The following is a 21,276-nucleotide window of genomic DNA, read 5'->3' on the forward strand; positions in this document are numbered from 1 at the left end:
GAATGTGAAACACCATTTATTCTTTGTGGAAAGGTTGAACAAGGTCAAAAATGTCCTTAGAGGGCACTGACCCAGCCCCGCCCTGCAGGTTCCTGGGGTCGGATGCCTCTGCCCCCCCACCCCCACCCTTCCCATGCCCCTTGTTAACAAAAAGGAACGATTTGAAGGGAATTCATATATAATAATTATAATAAAAATATACATTAAACAAAACAAAAAACCCAAACAAGACAAATTTAGCCGAACTGCCAGCACCGTTCATCCCATGCTCCCCCCACCCCCCATAACCTCCCACCCCTGACGTCCCTCTCCTCTCACTGCCCCCACAGGGTCTCACTCTCCCAAGTCCCCGGTACCATGACCACCTGTAGTGGCCAAAGGAGACTTCAAATGTGTGGACTGGGTGGGGGAGAGGAGGCAGGACACCAGCAGGATGGGCTGAGGGGCAGGGGCATCAAGAAGTGAGGGGCTAACCTGACTGAGACTCACCCAGGCACCTGCCGTCTGAGGCCAGCTGAGGCTGCTGGCTGAGCGTTGCCAGCCCCTGGTCAGTCACCTCCCTAACTAGGTGGCCGCCGTCATTAAGGTCCCAAGTCGCCAGTCCCTGGTTGTGTGTTGTCTCTGCTGCTTTCTCTGGGCTCCCCACCCTTCCCATACGTGTACTCTGGTTGGAGGAAGGGCACCAAAGTGGAGGAGGTGTGAGTAGGTGTGCCTCTCTTGGGCCCTTCCTGAGAGCTCCAATAAAACATGCCCTTCCCTGGGTACCACAGTCCACCTTGCCGTGTCCCTGCTGGCCTGGCCTGCCCGGCCCCTGGCCATCCACTCCCACTGCACCTCCCTGTTAGCCTTTTGGTCCTGTCTTGTCCCCTCTGACTGCTCTGTTCCTTGGTCCCTACCCCAGCTGCCTGCATTTGAGCAAGATTCTTTCTCTGTGGCCTTCAGGCTGACCCCCAGGGCTCCAGACAGTCTCTGTCCTTGGCCCCACACCACCCCGGTAGCTGCACCCCCTGGTCTCAGCTCCTCTAACCTTGACATCCCCGGCTGAAGCTAACATTTGTGGAGGTAGGGCCGTCAAGGGTTTCTACAGCCCCTTAATGGCTCAGGCTCCTTCTGGGGAAGTTCTTGGGGCCAGGCGCAGCAGAGGCAGATCTTTGCAGAGAGGACTGACTCTGAGCTTTCCTCCCAAGGTCTTAGGGTAGCTGTGCAGCCCCCACCCACTCCTACTCTCTCAGGGTCTCCCCCCACAGCAAAATTATATTCCTTTTAGCCAGAAAGAGTGGTAGGAAGCTGCCAACGGGCTGCGCCTGGGGGCTCGTGGGGCTGGAATGCCCAGAGCCTCATGAGGTCAGAGTTCAGAGGTTGAAGGTACATCAGGGGATGGAAAAGGAGCAGATGACCCCATTTGACCTTTGCCAGCGAGGTCCGAGGGTTCTGCCTTCAAGTGCAGAGCCAAGACATTCAGATGGGGCTGGACACACACCAAGCTACAGAGGCCCCCTGGGGGGGGGCCAGGGGCTGGAAGGGGCGGCCCCTGATCAGCCCCCAGGGGACCCATCTAGGGAAGAAGCAACGCCAGGGTTGAGGTTGAGAGAGGCAGCCGTGGGACAGAAAAGAAGGGAAGTGGGGGGCAGGGTAGGGAGGGGGCTCGGGACAGGTGGGAGCAGCCCACCCACCACCACCTGCTGCCACTGGCCTTCAGGGGCAAAGTCCTCGTGGTAGGAGTGGGCGGGCGGCAGTGGGGGTCAGACCTTGTCCAGCAGGGAACGCTGGCAATAGAGCAGTCGTTTAGGGGTCCCATGGCGTCTGAAGAAGAAGACGGCGAGGCCCACAGCCAGCACCAAGAGCAGCAGCAGCACGGGCAGCACCACGGCGGCCGCGCTCACTGCCCCGCCACCCTCTTCGTCCACCTCGATGATGATCACCTCTGTCTCCTCCTCAGTTCCTTCATCTGGCCGGCCCCCCGATGAGGGGCAGCCCATCCAGTCCCGCAGGGCTGACTTGGGGTAGCCTGGCTCTACCTTCAGCTTCTGGTTGTTGAATTTCCAGTATTTGTTCCCCTTGTAGAAGTAAGTGAAGACTGCAGGGGTCAGCAAGAAGGTGGCAAGGAGAACAAGGGATGGGGGCAGCATCCAGAAGACCCACAGAGAGAAGAACAGAAGGAAAATCTGTGAGTGGAGTGACCCGGTTGAGCTAATCCCCAACCCTTTCTGAACATCGGGTTCCTCAGCTGTAAAAGGGGGTAATTCTAGTGGCAGGCTGGCAGCATGGTGGTGATTAGGTATCCGATGTGCACAAAGCACTTTGCTCAGAGCCTGACACACAGCAAGGGTTCTGCTGTTCTCATCATCACTGCTTTCTACGTGCTACTGTCCATCTTTCCTCCTGTTCTTCCTTAACCCCCTGTCTTCATACCCCCCCCCCCCCCCCCCCCCCCCCCCCCCCCCCAGACACCCTCCCCGGCTTGCCGCTCACCTTCATCGCTGCCCATGAATGACCCTCTGGGAGACTCAGGGATTCCTTCCCAGACCTTGATGTTTTTGGGGTACTCGCTGTCCACTGCCCTGAGCTCTTCGTTGAAACGGTAGTACCTGGAGGAGAGGAGAGGAGGGGAAGCGGTCGGGCCCTGGGCATGTCCTTGGAGGGTAGCAGGGCCCAGGACTGAATTCACCAGCGAGCAAAGGGTGGCTATGGACAGGGTGCAGGACAGGGGTTTTGAGTAATGAGGGCCTGTGGCCGAAAGTGGCGGAAGGTGGGGGTGGATGGGAGGTCCCAGGCTGCAAGGAGCCACCAGTAGCCTTTAATGATAGTGCCTGGAAGCTGGGGTGGAGGCACGGTGCTGGGGGCAGGAGGCGCCAAATGACCAGGTCTGAAATGGTGACCCGGTCACTTCCCACTCACTCAGCACCTAATGGAGGCTGTCTGTTGCTAGGCAATAGCAGAGGCTCAGCCAGCAACGTCTCCAGGGAAACATCCCAGGGGTAAAGTGGGTCCTCCTGTAGGACTGAGAGAATCTGGTGGTGGTATCTGAGGAGAGAGGCCTTGGGTCAAGAGGATGGGGTCTCACTTGTTTCCCCGGAAGAAGTAGGTCTTTCCATTGGGCATCCAGAAGAGAGCAGCGTCAATTTTGTCAGTAGGCAGTCCTCGGCCCAGCTCCTTGATGTGCTTGGGGTAGCCAGGTTCCAGGGAAGCTTCGTCAAACACCCAGTGCTTGTCTCCTGGGGAGGAGAGAGAAGAGCACGATCAGGGTTCCACTTGGGCTCTTGCGGCTGTGGAGAAGTCGAGTGGAATCCACTCTTTCAGGGAGACTCTCCCCACACCCAGAGCACTAAGGTAGAATGCCTGGTTACCTTTGAAGAAGACAAACTTGCCATCCTTCCTCTCGTAGGCAGTGTTAATGGATGCAGGCAGGCCCCGCCAGAACTGGCCGATGGGCATGGGGTATCCATCCATCACCTGATTATTCCTCACCCTCCAGAACCAGCGCTCCTGGAAGGCGTCAAGGTGGGGACAGGGCGTTATGTCTTGTAGCTAGTCCTCTGGCTCAGTCCCCAAAGCTTCCCACTGCCTCAGCTCTAGTTCTTAGCCTTCCTGCTGCTGTTTCCACCCAGCCTGCTGGGCAAAGAGCCCCCTTGCCTCCCAAACCAGCCCACTTCTTCCTCTCACCTTGAAGACAAACATCTCCCCTCGGAGCACGGCCACGGTGTCAAAGTTCCCGTCACAGATGTTGGGCCCATAGGTGGGGTTTTTAGGCTTGTCAGGGACAGAGGGCCTGGAGGTAGTCCTGGGTTGAGGGGGCATCTTGGTGGGAAACCCTGACTCACTTCCTGGTGTAGAGAACATGAAAGGCACTTTAGACTTTGTGACAGGGGAGAGGAAAGAACAGATATATGGGCAGACGATACCATTGCAAAGGTGTGGGTGGACCTTTAGAGGAGGCTGAAGCAATCAGCTGGGGCAGGACAGAAAAGGTAGGATCAAAGGTGAGAGAGGAATAAAATATATAGAAGAAATAGGGGTGCCTGGGTGGCTCAGTAGGTTAAGCAGCTGACTTCGCTCAGGTCATGATCTCGTGGTTTGTGAGTTCGAGCCCCGTGTCGGGCTCTGTGCTGACAGCTTGGAGCCTGGAGCCTGCTTCAGATTCTGTGTCTCCCTCTTTCTCTGTCCCTCCCCTGCTCATGCTCTGTCTCTCTTTCTCAAAACTAGACACTGAAAACAATTTAAACAGGAGGGAGAAGGAGCACATGTAGGCATACATTACTCACCATACAGTTGCTGGATGCCCCGGCGGTCGTCATCGGGCAGCACGAAGTTCTCTGTGTCCATCCACTGGTAAAAGGGTGCCATGATGGCCGAGGGATCGTTGGAATGTTCAAGGCCCAGGGCGTGGCCCAGTTCGTGCACAGCCACCAGAAAGATGTCATTCCCTGGAGGGATGGGGATGATTATGAGGGCAGCCTGGGCCCCTTCCCTCAGACTCTCTGCTTTCCCACCAGAGGCTTCATTTTGATACCCGAGGCTGGGCCTGTTATGTTTTCCACCCAAAAAGCCACCAAGCCAGTCAGCGATCTGTTCTGGTTGGAGGTGAGAGAGTGCTCTGGGGCCAGATACCAATACCAGGAAGATGTGTATTAAGGGGAGCTGAGGTCCTATCTGGGCCCCAGTTTCTCCCAGGAGTTGGAGGTGCCATTTGCCTAGAAAAGTGGGAAGTCTTTGACTGGGAAGTCAATGATTGGGTGAGAGAAGGGACCAGATGTAAATAGCTCAAAATAAGATCCCTGCTTTCACTGGAAGTCAGACTAGGAGATGTTTGTAGCCCAGAGACTGTGGGGTTTGAGGTTTTGGGAGGAGGCGGGAGACCCCCCATGAAAACAATCACTGACTCTCCCCAGAATAAATGAGTCCCAGGGCTACCTCGCTCACCATTCAGATCCTCATTCCTGACAGTCCAGGGCTCGGCAGAGTCAAAGTGGGTGTCCCCTCCAATGTTGGGGCCTGGGAAATAAGCATGTGCCAGGAAGCCACCTTCGCCATCGAAAGGTGTGCTGTCACCATGGAAGCCCTCAGCGAAGAAGATCATGATGTCGGCCTGCTTCTCATGGCCCTCTCGGATATAGGCATAGGGTACCTCTCGAAAACGGAGTGGTGTGGCACTCTCCCACACGCGGAATGCCTTGCGAATGGCCTCGAATGTGGCATGCTCTCCCACCTTGGGGGTGTAATTCTGGATGCTGAGGTCCAGCCGCACGGGGAGAGGATGGGAGTGTGTTAGGATAACAAAGGATAAAATTCTCCCTCCTTGCACTTTCCCAGGTTTGCCTGAACCGCCCAGCCACCTCTGCTGACCTGGCTCTTCCTGCTGCCTCACGATGCTTCAGCCCCAAGAACTGAGGGCTCAAGGGACCCACAGGCTTTGGTTTTCTGGCCCTGGGATGTACCCCCGCCCCCCAGGCTGCACCTTTCTCCAGGATTAAAGCCCCTTTCCTCCCCACTCCCGAGGACGCTTCACAGGAACAGAGGTGAGTAGGACAGGAGTCCTCACAGTCTGTAAGTACAGTTGACAGGAAGGGCAACTCTGATGGGAGAAAGGCAACTTGCCTGTTGGACTCACCAAAAAGTGATCTCATTATGCTGCCATTTGAGGCCCTGGATGGCATAGCGTTTCCTTCGAACATTGGCCTTGATCTCCGCTCCAAACTTATCGGGAACACCACAGCGGGGGCGCCTCATGGCCCTGGGGTGTGAGATTGCAGTCAGGATAGTGTATGAAAGAGAAAGGTCTTCAGAGTGGGGGAGTGTCTGGCCTCAGGGTCAGTGTGGGAAAGGGCCAAGGTTATGAGGTCAGGGTGGATAAGAGAGGGTCTAAAAAAAAAAAAAAAAGTGGGAGTATAGGGTGGGCGGAGGCAGGGTCGGGTGGGGATGGGGGGGAGACTGTAGGGCATGGGGGAGGAGAAGGGATGCAAGGGCCAGAGACCAGGGGAGAGAAGGAGCACATGTAGGCATATGTTACTCAGGGTCAGCGTGCGGGGTTGAGGTAGGGGGCAGGAGTCAGGTAGCAACCTCTCTGTGCTCTGTGGGTGCTGGGCAGAATTCCTGCCGGGGCCTAGCACTTACTTCATGGTGTCTGCATCAGCCTTGCCCGTCACTCGCAGACCGTAGAACCTCTGCATGGCAGCGATAGCAGCTGAGAGGGACTGGGGTGAGCGCTGTGTGTGTGTTCGCAGATCCCCCGGGGGCAGGTAGCCATACTGCTGCAGCCAGGCCTGTAGGGAAAGAAATGTGGCTTAGAGCATCCCCACTTGGCCCAAGGGGAGACTCTACCCCCTCACGGTGTCTGGCATGCACCCTTGGCTTAGGAGGAAAGGGCAACGAGCTCCCAGCCTGGCTCTGGCAGCGGGGCTGGAGGACTTCCCAGGCTGGACCTGAACTCTGGCCCAGGCCCCAGTAGGACTTGCCTTCTTGGGGCTGTGGGCTCAAACAGGGTAGGGAGCCACAGCTCTGGACTTTGGCTGTGAACTCTCTTGAGAATGGGAACCCAGATGGCTCGTCTTCTCAGAGCTGAGATTCCTCCAGCACTTTCCTCCTCCGTGTCAGTGTTCTTGTAAATATAGCATGTCCTACCTGATGGGTTGTGCCCCTGATGGGTGGAGGTGGGGAGGCTGAGGGGGCTCTATTTTGGTCCTGGCATGAGACCCTCTTGGGACAGGGATGCCATGCTTCCAGGACCCTCACAGCTGAGATCTTTTTGGAAAGGTGAGCAGAAAAGGAGCTAGGGCTGAGGCTGGCTGCTGAGAGGGGGAAGCCGGGACGTTTGGAGGTGTTGGGGGTGTGATCCAGCCACTGAGCCAGGATCCTGCCACTGTTCCCATCCGAGCATCTGACCTAGGGCATGGGACCTAAAGGCCCTTATTTAAGGTTCTCAGTACGGGCAGTGGGAGATGGGGGAGGTGGTAGAGACTCGGTGACTGTATTTTACTTAAGGTATGTTGTGAATTGTTCATAATATAAAGGCTGGCATGCTGCCTTAAAATAAAGTTAGGTTTTTGGTGTTTGACTGAAAGGTATGCAAACTACAAAGCCCTGCTGACGGGGGTGGGGGGGGGGGGGGGGGGGGGGGGGTGGGGGGGTGGTGGAAAGTCAGCCTTTATTGTAAGAACAATGGAGTATTTTCCTAAAGCCTGAAAAGTAAAATAAGCCAAGGTGTATATGGAATATGAAAATGCTGGGATTCTCTAGGGGAGATACTACTCTGGTCCCAGTTCCAGCTTTGCCTTCTTAAGGAGTCCAGAGGGGGCCTGCACATTGCCTGGGATGGAATCTGGGAGTGCAGAGGGGTGGAGGCTGCTGTTGGGCACCACATCCCTTATCCCAGGTTGTCAGGATGGATCTTCATGTGGCCCTTCACCTCTGGGCCCAGCCCGGGAAGTGGAGCAGTGCTCCTGCATTGGGGCTGGGGGTGATTCAGGAGCAGCTGACTGGAGACATGTGCCCGCAGGGGCAAGAATTGCAACAGGGTTCTGGGAAGTGATCCCCCAAGGCTGATGGGAGTTAGGGCCCAAGATGTAAACAACCCAGCCTTTCCCCAGCCAACAGGCCTGGCCTGAATAACCTTAGCACCACCCGGCTCTGAGAGCCCCTCCTCAGGGGTAGAGGAGGGAGCAAAGTTTAACCTCTGCTCTACCACAGGGGAGCAGAGCAGGGTGCTCCAGAACCCGGCTACTCTCCCCACAAGCTGTAGGCTTGCTTGCCCTGACCTGCGCTGGCTGATGCCACAGCTAGTGCCCGTGGGAGGTTGCAATGGCCTGTGCCCAAGTATGCAGGAAACTCCCTTTGCCCTTGGCCTCACCTGTAGGGTACACACACCCCAGGCTTATGACCCCGGGTGGGGGAGCCACTACTTCAGCTTTGGAGAAGCTTGGGAGTGGCCTACTCCTGGAGCTGGCAGTCAGGAGGACTGAAGTCAGGCCCCCTCAACCCTCAGGGAGCAAAGCTGAGGGGAATTCTGCTAGGGCAGAATGACAGAATAGAGGGTGGCAGAGAGGTGGAGAGAATCCACATCTAGGAGCGGTGGGATCAATCCCTCTCCCCTGTGAGTCTTTCAAGAAAGTAGGCAGGTCTAAATATTCACACCCACAAAGTCCCCCCCCCCCCCACCATGCGCAAGAGAGAAAAATGGAGACTTAGGCAAGAAAGGGACTTCCCTGGAGTCAAAGAGAGCTGCAAAGCCTGGAAAGGAAGTGCCCCCATCCCTCTCCTCCCAGGCCTAGGCTCTGAGCAAAGCAAGAACCACAGAGAAGACTAGGAGGTGAGGTTGGAACCACAGAAGAGAGGACTCTTGTGTCTGCGGCTGGGTGGGGGAAGGGCCAGTGCCAGACAGGCCACGAGGAGGAGAGGGCTGTCCTGGAGCTGGTGCAGGACTCTGGAGGCCTGGTGGGAGGGACCCGGCTGGCTGAGGCCTCGCCACCCGAGCTCGCCCTCTAGATTGGCCTGGAGAGGGAGCAACTACGTTAGGTCAAAAAACTCAGTTGGCTGGCTTTGTCTCGAAAACTGAGTGGTCTGAGTATTCCCCTAGGGGAAAACTCAACAGAACCCCTCCCACCTCTGGCCTAGGAGTCCTGCAGAAGGTGGGTAGGTGGGTGGGTGGATGAGGGGAACTCTGGCTCTCAGGAAGGCCCTGGATCAGAGCCTCTGGGCCTGTTCCTCCCTCCGTGGCCCAGAAGCAAATGGTGGTTCTGGCACTGGGGCTGCCCATGACCCACTTAAAACAGAGCCAGGGCTGCTGCCCCTCCCCTAGGGGGGCCTAGTGGGGCAGGGGAGGGAAGGCAGGGCAGGCAAAGTTGGCAGGGGACAGCCCCTAGATGTCCAGACTCCTTTTGTTAGGGGCTCTCCTTGCAGACCTCCGATGAAGACTCCAGGCCTGGAGAGAGGATGCCTCCTCCAGCAGGACCCTGTCAGGCTGGGCCCCACAGCAGATTCGCACTCTCCTTGGCCACCCCCTCCCCAGGGCCACGCTTTTCTTTTTAGCCTCGGATCCCTTCGGGACAGAGAGAGTGTGTTCTTTCTGGATATGTTTCCTCCGGGGGTGGGTCCAGGGCCAGGACCAGGAGGGAGGAAGCCAAGTCCAGATCCCCTCCCCCTTCTGGGGCCCTTCCCGGCCCCTCCCGACCGCACCCAGGCCCTGCCGGGCTGAGTGGGTTGGGATGGCCCAAAATAAGAAGCTGATCAAATTCGTCTCCCACCTTCACCCCAAAATGAGAGAGAGAGAGAAAGAAAGAGGAAAAACCTCCCCAGACAACTCCCACGCGGCTTCCTCCCGGGCCGGTGGGCCAGAGTCTGGGAAAGAGTTGGGGGGGGGGCGTCGCCGGAGGCGGTAGAGACCCTGCGGGGTGCCCTGGGCCTGGCCCTCTCACCCTACTCCCCGGTGCGTTGCCCTCAGTCTCCCTGCAATTAACACAGAAAAGCAATTAACAAAAGCAACAAAAAGAGCCTAAAGGCCTCGCTGGAGGCGGGTGGTGTGAGTGGGGGTAGAGGCAGGAGGCGGCTGCTCCGCCGGCCGAGCCCCTGGCTCACAAGGAGAGCTTTGTGTGTACGGAAACGCGGCCAGGGCGCCAGCTCCGCGACCCTCGACGCCAGGGCTCCGGGCCGGGGACACAGAGGGGTCCGCTCAGGGAGGCGGGGTGGGTCGGGGGCCGGGGCCGCCAGGCCGTCCAGCCCTGACCCCAACTGGCGGCGCCTGCATCCACGGAGGGCCGGGACCGCCCGGGAGGCGCTCAGCGTGGGGGGCCCGGAGCCGCGGCGCCGTACACTCGAGCCTCCCTGGCAGCCCCAGCGCCGGCGGGCGCGGGCGGGAGAGCGCTGGAGGGTTGGAAAGTTGAAGAAACAACGATCTCGCGCACATGACAAGGAACCAGGGCAGCGCTGGGTCTGAGCCGAGTTCAAGTATTTACCAGGCTCCCTCCTGGTTCCGGAGCTGAACTCACAGCCCGGCAGAACCGGGAGGGTTGGGGTGGGCCCCGCTGTACAGCTCTTCCCAGGAAAGGGCTGGGGAAGAAAGTTGGCGGCGGGTCGGGGGTTGGTTGGGGGGAAGCAGAAGTTGGATCGACTTGGAAGTTTGGAGATGAGCAGGGAAAGGAAGGGAGGGGGTTCCTGCGGGTCGGAGGGCCAGAGACCTCCGGCGCCCTGCTCTCCGAGCGGGGGAGACCTGGGAGACCCCCGGCTCGCCTCCCCGGCGGGCGCGACTCCCGGCAGGACTGGAGGAGCTCACTTACTTCGGGGCTGAAGCTGCTTTGGGCCGAGCTGAGGGAGGCGAGCGCGGTGGCGAGCGTGAGCAGGGGGAGTAGCAGACCGCCGGCGGGCCGTGGGGCAGGAGACATGGTCCGCGACTGTCCCGGCCGCCAGCCGTGCGGGCTCCGCGGTGGGGCCCAAGCCCTGGGGTCGTGCCGCCACTCCCTTAGGGCGCCTTTGTCTTCGGTGGGCGCTGAGTTTGGATTCCTAGGCCGTTGTCCGCTTGGAGATGAGGGGATTGCTCTTGAAAGCGCCTGTTTGCTCGTCCCCTCTTTTCTGTTTTTTGATCTTTCTTCTGCTTAGTCTGCGAACTGGATCCGCGAGCCCTCTCTCACTCTCTCCTCTGGTCCCTCCCTTCTCCCACAGCCTCTCCGCCCCCGCCCCAATGCCCTCCTTTCCCGGTGCGGACGTGGTTGTTTCAGCCTGAATCCAATTACAGCCAAGAGCCGGGTAAAAAAAACCCCTAAGTTGCCTTTCTGTGGTGGAGGCTGCCATCTGCAGGGGTTGAGGCCACAGCTAAGGACGGGGGTCTGGGGGGGGGGGGGGGGACCCAGCGGACGGGATGTGGGAGACTTTCTCCCCCTAAGCATATTTTGGGTGGCTTGAGTCCTCTGGTATTCAGCATTTGTCTCACCTCAGAGTGGGAAGTACTGGGAAGCCCAGTGGTTGGCGCAAACGAGTTCAGAGTCTAGGATGACGGTGGTGAAGGTCTTCCATGTCCACCACACCTGGGTTGGGGGTTTGTCCGCTGAGACCTGTGGCTCAACCAAATTGAAACTTTTGCCCCTGGATCTTGACAACCACCTCCATCCCTCTCCTGCTGCAAACATGCAACGGTAATACAATCCACCCACCCACCAACAAATTGCACAACCACATTGGGTCTGGGGGTTCTTATGGAAAGACAAATGCACTCCCTTAATTATCATCATTTGCAATCTGGCTGCTCCTTAAATTAGAGCAGGCTGGGGAGGAAAGAGGTACAAGGCCATGGAATGTGGGGAAAGGCAAATCAAATTTAGGGAAACTGTTAGACCAGAGAGATTGGGAATTAGGACTTTGGGGTTTAGCTCCCCCTCTACACTGGAAAAAGGCAGTTCCCTGAAGACTAAAGTCTTCAGGGACTGACTAAACTGATAACAAAACGTGGAGGGATGCGGGAGAAGGGGAGGGCACGCGGAGGCGGATAGTGGGGGAGAGAGACAGATAAGAGGTTGAGTTAGATCTGGAAAAGCAGCACAACAGAAGCAGGAAAAGTGTGGGAGACAGAAAACTCGACCATCAGCGAAATCTAAGATCCCAGAATTGCATTGGTCAGCGAGAGAGGAAGGAGGTTGTGGGGGGAAGAAGGGAGGGAAAGAAAGCAAGGAATAAAGGAGGCTGGACAGAAATTAGGTCAGGTAGGAAGCTCCAGAAATTCTAGAGATCCAGGAACAAGTTTGTGGCAGGATAACGGAAGAAAAGCCCAGTGCTCTGTATTGTAACTGGAGCAAAGGTCCTTTTCCCCCAGAATCCGTGATCAATTAAATGAAAGCTTTCCCTGGGTCCCGGACAGCTAACAGGTTTGTGGGAGATATATGATGGGTATTAGATACCTATGCCATGGTGACTGTTTGGGGGCTGAGCACCTACCTCCAGGGCTCCCCTACACAAAGTGCGGTTGGGAGGTACAGGCCTCTCTCTAACCAACCTCTGGAACTTCGCCAGAACCAAAGAAACCTCAGAATCCAACTCTTTAGCAGAACATGCGACACCCAAGTCTGGTTCTTCCCATGTCAGTGTTCCCAGTGGGGGTATCCTCTTGGGCCATGTATCTGAAGCTTAGGAAAACTGACACCAGTTGCTTGCCAAGAAATGGACCTCAGCCGGAAAGCCTTTTTCATCAAAACATTTATTAAATGAGTAACTGCACACAGCCTGAGCTGTGTATGGGCTGTCAAAGGCTTGAGTGCCTAGCTAACACCAGGAAAACTGCTGCCCCTTTTTCATAGCAGTTCGCAGAGCAGCTACTGTTCATAGTTGGGCCAGTCCTATGGCTCGTGAAGGAGGGAAGCATCCCAGAGCAAGGTTCCACTGAACTGGAACGGAGCCAGTGATGAGGGCACTAAGCCAACTCTTCCAGGCAGTGATCTTACAGGCTGTTCTTTCTGGTGTCCAAGCTCTTGTGCCGGGAAGACAGATGGGGAACGTGAAGGCTCTCTTCTGACTGGGATGAGGCATGTAGGTGATAGAGAAGAAAGCCAGAGAGAGGCTGGGAAAGGGAGACAAGTATTGCTTTTTATTGACTTGGTAGTGGGTTCTGCAGTAGAGCCCCTTTGGGTTTAAGAGCGTTTTTCTGTTTCCTTTCTTCTTCCTGCAACTTCTGCTGCCTGAGCTGCCATGCCTGTAAGCCAGCATCCATTTCCTGTGACAGCAGTACAACTCGTCTCTGAAACAGACAGGAAAACAGGGTGGATAACATCTGGGGCTTGGGCTCTGCACATATATCCTTTCACTCACAGATCAAAGGCAAGTTTCAGCTGGAAAATGACACTGTTGAGTGGGGAGGGGGACCAGGTCCTGGGTTGGGAAGTAGGAAGGAGAATGTGTAGCAGAATGTCTACCACTGGTTCCCACCCTCGGAGTGCTCACTCCATTCCCCCCTCCTCAAAGCACTGTAAAAACCTTGAGCTGTTAAAACCTCGGTATAGGGGGTACGAGTTAGCTTATGTGTCAGTACAGCTCAAAACAAATTAAAATGTAAAGTTTTTTCCCTCCCAGTAGTTGCCCTGGCTTGGGCTCTAGCCACTCACTGCAAACTTCTCCCTTTGGGCTTTTCTTCGAAGCTGGCCTTTCATTGGAGGCGCAGGGCGGCCATCTGCAGAAAAAAAGACAAGTATTAGAGATGGCTGACAGCACCTTGTGAAGGCACTGTGACAGGGACAAGGGAAGAACCAGTCTCTAGTTCCTCTCTTCCACTTTCACACCTGTGATGGCTTAGTTCTCCAAAACCCATCCCTCAGTGTCAAGGGTAAGATATGCCAAGAATAAGCTCTGAGGCATACTCCTACTCGATTTCACTTACCCCTCATTGTCCTGGAATTCAAGGTCCTTTGAAGTGCTGAATCTCATTTTAGCTTTAGAAACCCCCCACTCAAGCAATCTGATCACCGTTCCACTCTCCATGAATCTTTGCTGAATCCCATCTCACTCCATAATGAAATACCTTCTTTTCCTTTCCTTTCAGCCCAGTTCTCATCCTTAGCGCCCCCCCCCAAGCCCTATCTGTCCCAGAAACCATTCTTTAACCTTTTCAACTCTGTCAAATCTCTTTATGAAAGAAGTGCATATTGGTTATTTATTATTCATCTATTTGCCTTGGGACATTTATTGTACTATTGCTTTTTTTGTTTGTTTGTTGTTGTTGTGTTTTGTTTTGGCCTTATGTGGCACTTCAGATCCTCTTGGAAAGGGGTAGAGCACTGAACTATTATTAATTTTTAAAGATGTCATGCCGTTTTCCCAGCCAGACTTTCATGGATTGCATCCCTAGATTTCACTGTAGTGCAGGGTAGGCACACAACCACATAATCAAAATTCTATAAATATCTGCTGACTTGGTGAAAAGATGCAATATCTGACCTGAAGTAATTAATAATGGAGCTGAAGAAAAAGGACACTTACTTTCTACAGAGTAAGAAGCAAACAGTGAAAAGTCTGCCCAAAAGTTTTGTGGAAACTGAGAGATACAATTAAGTAACATGTCCAAGACTACAAGTTAGCAAGTAAAGAACCTGAATTAAGACTCAATTCCAGAGTCTTTCCAATATTCCATACTACTTCTGGGAGGTGCTAGGCTTCCTACAGTAAATAACGAGCAGAAAAACCTTCACCATCCTCTTCAGGATCATACTCCTATAGAATCCAATAGGGTATCAGTATTCAGGTCTCTGTGCTGTTGAACGGTGCCTGGCTCCTGCTCAGTTCTAGTCCTAGCTTTGCTATTACCTAGCTGTTTGATCACGGGAACTCTGAGGCCTCAGTTTTCCCACCTGTAAACTGAAGTCCCATATAGGGAATGGGGAATGGCTTCAACTTTTCTAACATCCCTCCCTTCTAGGTTTAATATCTATTTTTTCCTTCTTTCTTTCCTTTTCCTTCCTTCCTTCCTTTTTTTTCAAGGGAAGAAATTTTTCTGAAGGGAGCCCGCCATCCTCAGTCTTCACCCTTCTACCCCTCTCTTCTGAGATGTTCATTTAGGCAGCCTTTCAAAGAGTTCTCCCTGCATCTGGTAGCAAATTCTCAACAATGTACTCACCACGTAGAATGGTGGGTCTACCTTTTTAAAAATCGTCGCCCCTGAGAAACGTAAAGATCTTGTCACTCCCTCCCCCGGGGCGCCCCAAGTTAGAATTATCTTCTCACCCCACAAGATCCTGTCTAGCTGCACTTTCTATAGGCATAATTTAAAATACAAAGTACTCAGGCTGCTTCTCCCCAACTCCAAATATAAAGTTCAATACTATGTTCACTCACACACATCCCCGCCTTAACCCCCTTGTCCCTCCCACCCTCAGTCCAGGGACGTTCCATCTCGGCGAAACTCTCTTAGGGACAGTTAACTGTCAGATCAGCGCTCACCCGCGTAAGACCAGTCTGGGAGCTCCGTAAGGGGCCCGTAGCCAGAGGGGTTAGCAGCCAGGCCCTGCCTGGGTGGAGAAAAACATTCCGGTGAGGATTCAGCCCACCTTCTGGCACCCCAGGACCCCCTTAAACCAGTAACTCACTGGAGTCGCCACTGACTGCCCGCCCGAGCCGCCACGCTACTGTGCAGCTTCCGGACACCTGCTGGGAAAACAGGGCAGAGTTGGGAGAGACGCCGTGCACTCGACTCAGGGGTCCTAGCCCTGCCCCCGCGGGCCCCTGAGCCCACCGACTCCACACCCACTTACTCAAAAGCAGGGTACCTAAAGCAGCCATGCTGAAGTCGCGGAGCCGGAAGTGGGCGTGACCCCGGTGTCACGCGCTACGCCGCATGGGAAGTCGGAAGCCGCCATCTTGAATCTGGTTCTCAATCACGGGCCCCGCCATCTTGGGCCATTGTACGGAAGAGCGGGAGAAAACTGCGGCCCTAGTATTTAGGCGACAGTGGTTGGTCTGCGTATGAATCGTCAGTACTGGTTACATCCTCAGTGGAAGTCGTGTCCTAGACTGAATCGTTCTGAGCTGCTCCAGCGATCTCTGCGCAGCGGTGTCTAGTCCTTTGAAATTTATGTCATTATCTTAGAGGAGTTCCCTTATTCTGTCTTCTGCATCACTGTAACATGTTTTTCCTCAGCCTAGGTGTCAAATCTAGAATGAATCGGAAAATTTGGGTCTCCGTCCTTATTTATTCAACACAATTGAAGAGCTTATGTGGCAAGCATTGTACTAAGTGCTGGGGATTCTGCAAAACAGACGTCATCACTATTCTGATAGCGTGCCCAGTCTAGCGAGAGAAGACAATGATGATCACCCACATTACTATAACAGTACCGTTGAGATGGTAGCAGGTGCACAGGGATGCAAGAGCACCTGGTTCTGGGGATCCCAAACAGATCAGGTTCTGGCCACTTGCCACTGACAAAAATCCAAAGGCAAACAGTGGTGAAACCAGAAAGGGATTTAGTTCAGTGAGGCCAACACCAGGAAGACAGAGGTCAAGTGTCTGAAAGCGCTGAAAATACTTCCAGGTTTATACAAGGAAAATTGAGGGGCAAAGGTGGGCGAGTACCTGCAGGGGGGCAGTGAAGGTCAAATCTATCAGTGTTTTGCTTAGAGTCAATCATGGGTGGTGTTTTGTGTCTCGGGACAGTGCTTATTGCTTGACTGGGTTGTTTCATTCTCCTCAGAGGTTGCTATGCCCTCAGGGTCTTCCACCTGAGCCAAGAGACTGGCTGGAAAGAACCCAACCAAAGGGGCGCCTGGGTGGCTCAGTCAGTTAAGCATCTGCCTTCAGTTTAGGTCATGATCTCCCAGCTCGTGGATTTGAGGTCTACGTTGGGCTCTGTGCTGACAGCTCAGAGCCTGGAGCCTGCTTTGAATTCTGTGTTTCCTTCTCTGCTCCTTTCCTGCTCCTGCTCTGTCTCTCTCCCTCTCAAAAACGAATAAACATTAAAAAATGAAAAAAAAAAAAAGTTTGAGGTCAAAATGGAGGCAGCAGAAGTCAGAAGTTCTCCAAGATGAGTGTTGGCAAGTACCCATTTGTAGCTATGATGGGAAGCTGATCTGGAGAAAGCTGAAGGCTTTCTTGGGGAATAGGTCTTGGAGCTAAGATCCGATTTCAGTTTTACAAGGGCTACCACCACATATTGTCTAATATAATCCTTGCAGCAACAAGGCAGAAGTACCCCCTTAACCATGGTTTCACTTTCTGCAGTTTCAGTTATCCACATTCAGTTGCCCTATGGAAGCAGATACTCCTGACAAATTGTGAGGTCAATAGTAGCCTAACGCTAAGTTACAGTGCCCATATTTCACCTCACTTTATCTTATCATCTACAAAAGAAAGATGAATATGGTACAATAAGACATTTTGAGAGAGATCACATTCACATAACTTTTATTACAATATACTGTTATGATTTTTATTGTTATTAATCTCTTACTGTGCCTGATTTTAAATTAAACTTTATCATACGTATGTCTATATGGGAAAAAAAACCCATAATATATACAGGGTTTGGTACTACCACCGTAATAAGTATCCACTGGGGTTCTTGGAACGTATCCCCTGTGGATCAGGTGGGACTACCGTATTGGTACATAGAAAACACAGATCTGTGGCTCCTTCCCTCTTTTGAATAATTTATTTGTCTTGGGGAATTAATTTATCTTTAATTTTTTCATAAAAAGCTTAGGGGCACCTGGGTGGCTCAGTTGGTTGAGCGTGTGACTCTTGGTTTTGGCTCAGGTCATGATCTCATGGTTCCTGAGTATGAGCCCTGAGTTGGACTCCATGCTGATGGCATAGAGCCTGCTTGGGATTCCCTCTCTCCCTCCCCCTCTCCCCTCCCAAAATTAAATAACCTTAAAAAAAAAACAACTTAAGTGTCCAACTTGACTCAAATCATGATCTCATGGTTCATGAGTTCGAGCCCCACGTCGGCTCTGGGCTGACAGCTCAGAGCCTGGAGCCTGCTTTGGATTCTGTGTCTCCCTCTCTCTCTCTCTGCCCCTCCCCTGCTCTTACTCCTTCTCTCAATCTCTCTCTCTCTCTCTCTCTCTCTCTCTCAAAAATAAACACTAAAAAAAAAAAAAACAAAACCCTTAATATATCACATCTTAAAACACTGAAGTAAGTACAGATGCTTTATAAATGGTGAAGCTCCTACAAAAGTGCCCATTACCGTGTGCTAGGCTAGACACTTAATGCGTGCTGACTGGGGGAAACTGAGGGAGTGGTGCAATGGCCTATCTGGAAGTTTATCATTTCCTTCTGCAAGACTGGGAAGTTTTTCCACAGGAGGTGGCTCTGAGCTGTGCTTTGAAAGAGGGGAAGGGTGGATCCTGGTTTAAGAAGTAAAAGCAGCTGTTTCAATAACAATAAGAGTGGTATAGCTAGGGCTGAACCAAAAAAAGGATGGGAACAAAAGACCCTTGACTATAAGCCAACAAATGGATCCCAAAATACTAGGCAAGGGCAATAAGACAGTAAGGAACTATTACCATCTTGCATTCATACACTTCATTTTCACCTATCAAAACACTTCTATATAAATGATTTCACATGATTTTCATAATACATCTGTAAAGTAGATAAGACAGTCCAGGAAGCAATCGTACAGATTGCTTGTAGTTTTCAGAGATCAGGAAATGGAATCAAAACATGGCTGTGGATTTATAGTTTGACAGTTGCAATAGTGACTGAATGCCACTTTCCCAAGCCTGGCTCTGTATATCTTTGGCTGTTTCTGAGATAGACAGCTGAGGTAGACAGCACTGGAATCCCATTACATAGTTCCCAGTTGGCAAATCAAATAGTAGAAGCCAGGGGCTGGAAAAACAACCTTCGTGTCAACAGTCAAGATTGACAGGAAAGATGACAAGCTGACTACCACCATCACTATATAAAATAGTTGAACCAGCAATATTCCTCTCTTTCAGTAGCTCACACACTTGGGGGACACCATCGGTTTGCAAAATTATTATTATTATTATTATTATTATTTTAAAGATTTTATTTATTTATTTACAAATGTTTATTTATGTTTGAGAAAGAGGTAGAACACGTATTGAGTGGGGTGTGGGCAGAGAAACAGGGGAACAGAGGATCCAAAGCAGGCTCTGCACTGACCTCAGTGAGCAGCTGATTGCGGGGCTTAAAGTCAAGAACCTAGAAATAAAACAAAAACAAAGAAACCCCCAACAAAACAACAACAACCCCCCCCCCCGAAAAAAACCCTCGAGATCATGACCTGAGCTGAAGTCAGATGCTTAGCCGACTGAGCCACCCAGGCGCCCTTAAAGATTTTATTTTAAAGTAATCTCTACCCCAACGTGGGGCTCAAATTCACAACCCTGACTTCAAGAGTCACACACTCTACTGACTGAGTCAGCCAGGTGCTCTGAATTTGCAAAATTATAAAAAAGGGCACACACATGAAGGTGAACAAATAATGTGAACAATATAAATTCTGTGTGCAAAAATGAACACGTGCAATACTTGAATATCTATGGGAGTCAAGGAGCCAGAGCTGGAGAACTTTGGGGGACAGGATGGGAAGTTTAATTGGGAAAACTGAGAAATGTGGGAGGGGAAATGTCTTTGGAAGGAAGACGAGTTCAGCTTTTGACGTGGTTAGTATGCTGTGGACAATCCGTGGGTTGTAAATAGCAGGAAATATGGTTTAGGATTTTGAGAGAGAGAGAAAGAACACTAGTGCTGACAGCTAACATCAGCAGCCTTCTCAGGGACCTCATAGAACACTGTGGCAGGGGAAGGGGTCTGGCAATTGGACAGCTCTCCTTAATGACTTCATTAGACTCATGAACCACAGGAAAATGGCTTTGTCATTCCAAACTAGATGTTCTTCAACCTCTGGACTTCATCTGGCAAAGGCTGGAATTAAGAGCAATGGGAAGCGTCAGGAATCTGAGCTTCATGTCTTTCCTCTCTTAAACGCCTTGCTTCTCAAGGAATACAGCCTGTATTTTGGTTTTAATATTTTGCCACCCACTCATGTTTTTGTCCAGTATGTTTATTCAAATATCCTTCTGTGTGTTCCGTACACAGTAGCTTTTGTACAAATGCACTGTTCTAAGAAATTAGGTGCTTTTTATTTTATTTATTAAAAAAATTTTTTTTAATGTTTATTTACTTTTGAGAGAGAGAGAGAGAGAGAGAGAGACGCACACACAATGCAAGTGGGGGAGGGACAGAGAGAGAAAGAGACGCAGAATCCGAAGCAGGCTCCAGGCTCTGAACTGTCAGCACAGAGCCCGACGTGAGGCTAGAACCCAGGAACTGCAAGATCATGACCTGAAGAAGTCGGATGCTTAACCAACTGAGCCACCCAGGCGCCTCACATGCTTTTTATTTTTTATTTTTATTAAACTAAAAATTTTTTTTTGGTTATTTATTTATTTTGAGAGAGTTCGTGACCTTGAGCAAGGGAAGGGTAGAGAGAGAAGGAGAGAAAGAATCCCAAGCAGGCTCTGAGTTGTCAGCACGGAGTCCTATGTGGGGCTCGAACCCATGAACCCCACGAGATTATGACCTGAGCCAAAGTCGGACATTTAACTGACTGAGACACCCAGACACCCCCAATTTTTTTTTTGAATTAAGTAATCTCTATGCCCAACATGGGACTCAAACTCAGGACCCCGAGATCAAGAGTCACTGACTAAGCCAGCCAGGTGCCCCTGGGAAGCTAGGTGCTTCTTAAATCATTGAGATGAATAATGATGATGTTGGAGAAAATCAGTGAAACTGACTCAGGGTGACCAATTCCATTTCATTTAGTAACTCGTTCTCCTTTTTACACGCTTATGACCAAACTGAAGTTTGAAGAGCAAACTATTTGGGAAGTATCTTATTTTACCTTCCTTCATTATCTTCCTCCTTAGGACCACTCAACAATGATCACTGTCAACCCATGCAAGAAATGTGGCAACTAAAGGCCACCCTTACACAATATATTGCTTTGCATATTATTTCCTTAACACACAATTTATTGTAACACATTCCTTTTCTTTCCCCATGGCTGCTAAATCAATTCGGGCTAAATTCTGTGTTAAATCATCCAGGTTCAAGATGGGTAAATTATGACCTTGGGCTACACTCTTTTTTCTTGCAGCTGGGAAATCTCTCAGCTGTGTGTCATTTCACCAGAGTGGTCTTTTAAAAAGAAGTCACAGAGCCTGATGCAGGGCTCGAAGTCACAAACTGTGAGGCCATGACCGGAGCCGAAGTCTGACGCTTAACTGATTGAACCACCCAGGCGCCCCACACCAGACTGGTCTTGAAGGTGGGTAGCTCTTGGTGAATTTCTGCAGAGTGGCAATGCTGGCTTTAAAAATGCCACAGTTGGACTGTCCAAAAGGTGTACAAACAATCGTATTATTTACAAGTCATCTTTTAGGCGTTTCCAGATCCCTTTCCTTGAATCAGCTCAGCAACACCCTTTGTTGTTGGGTCCACCCCACAACAAATGGGTGGGGCCATTAAGACTTCAGATGAAAGATGCTTTGGGCACTCCAGCCTCTCCGACACCCGAGAACGGGATATTTTTGGTTAAGTGCTGCCTCCTGGCGGCAGCTCTACTGCCCGACACCTTCCCCTTCTGGTGGAGACCACTTTCTTTAACTGGGGATCTCGAAGCTGATGCAACAGCTTCCCCGAGGGGGCGGGGAGTTGAGACGCCCATCCGAGAGACCCCTCCCCTGGCTCCCGGCGGGCGCCGCTCCCTTCCTCCTCCCCCACGGGATTTTGCAGTCCAGAGTCCCTCCGGAGTTTCAGCTTTGCATCTCGGGGCT

The 21,276-nt window shown here is 52.2% G+C and overlaps 2 protein-coding genes across 11 annotated transcripts; both read right to left on the reverse strand.

Annotated features, from left to right (window-relative positions):
- On the reverse strand, positions 1-10,705 carry MMP14 (matrix metallopeptidase 14). The gene is made up of 10 exons (XM_049613120.1): positions 10,266-10,705; positions 6,112-6,260; positions 5,609-5,731; positions 4,921-5,228; positions 4,263-4,424; positions 3,664-3,824; positions 3,348-3,486; positions 3,065-3,215; positions 2,473-2,588; positions 1-2,077 (listed from the first exon to the last, which is right to left on the reverse strand). Exons 1-10 carry the CDS (start codon positions 10,368-10,370, stop codon positions 1,743-1,745), a joined length of 1,749 nt encoding a protein of 582 aa, XP_049469077.1. The 5' UTR covers positions 10,371-10,705; the 3' UTR covers positions 1-1,742.
- A 1,448-nt stretch (positions 10,706-12,153) lies between these two features.
- Positions 12,154-15,625, reverse strand: MRPL52 (mitochondrial ribosomal protein L52). Of its 10 annotated transcripts, none has more exons than XM_049613129.1 (5): positions 15,213-15,590; positions 15,048-15,105; positions 14,902-14,969; positions 13,074-13,138; positions 12,154-12,709 (listed from the first exon to the last, which is right to left on the reverse strand). In XM_049613129.1, exons 1-5 carry the CDS (start codon positions 15,238-15,240, stop codon positions 12,560-12,562), a joined length of 369 nt encoding a protein of 122 aa, XP_049469086.1. In that variant the 5' UTR covers positions 15,241-15,590; the 3' UTR covers positions 12,154-12,559. The 10 variants fall into 10 exon arrangements, with proteins under 10 accessions (XP_049469086.1, XP_049469085.1, XP_049469087.1 ...); XM_049613128.1 differs by having other exon boundaries at positions 15,048-15,108; positions 15,213-15,589; XM_049613130.1 differs by having other exon boundaries at positions 15,048-15,108; positions 15,228-15,262.
- Positions 15,626-21,276: the final 5,651 nt, after the last annotated feature.

Source organism: Panthera uncia (assembly GCF_023721935.1).
Source record: "Panthera uncia isolate 11264 chromosome B3 unlocalized genomic scaffold, Puncia_PCG_1.0 HiC_scaffold_1, whole genome shotgun sequence".
NCBI lineage: Eukaryota > Metazoa > Chordata > Mammalia > Carnivora > Felidae > Panthera > Panthera uncia.

Bases quoted from the DNA above. Each gene is read 5' to 3' on its own strand.
- MMP14 (XM_049613120.1), bottom strand. From the start codon at position 10,370: ATGTCTCCTGCCCCACGGCCCGCCGGCGGTCTGCTACTCCCCCTGCTC. The intron at 3,487-3,663 runs GTGAGAGGAAGA...GACGCCTTCCAG, and splicing joins GGGAGATGTTTGTCTTCAAG to GAGCGCTGGTTCTGGAGGGT. The intron at 3,216-3,347 runs GTAACCAGGCAT...TCTCCTCCCCAG, and splicing joins CAAGTTTGTCTTCTTCAAAG to GAGACAAGCACTGGGTGTTT.
- MRPL52 (XM_049613128.1), bottom strand. From the start codon at position 15,240: ATGGCTGCTTTAGGTACCCTGCTTTTGA. The intron at 15,109-15,212 runs GTAAGTGGGTGT...CTGTTTTCCCAG, and splicing joins TTTAGGTACCCTGCTTTTGA to CAGGTGTCCGGAAGCTGCAC. The intron at 12,710-13,073 runs GTGAGTGGCTAG...TGTCTGTTTCAG, and splicing joins CCCAAAGGGAGAAGTTTGCA to AGACGAGTTGTACTGCTGTC.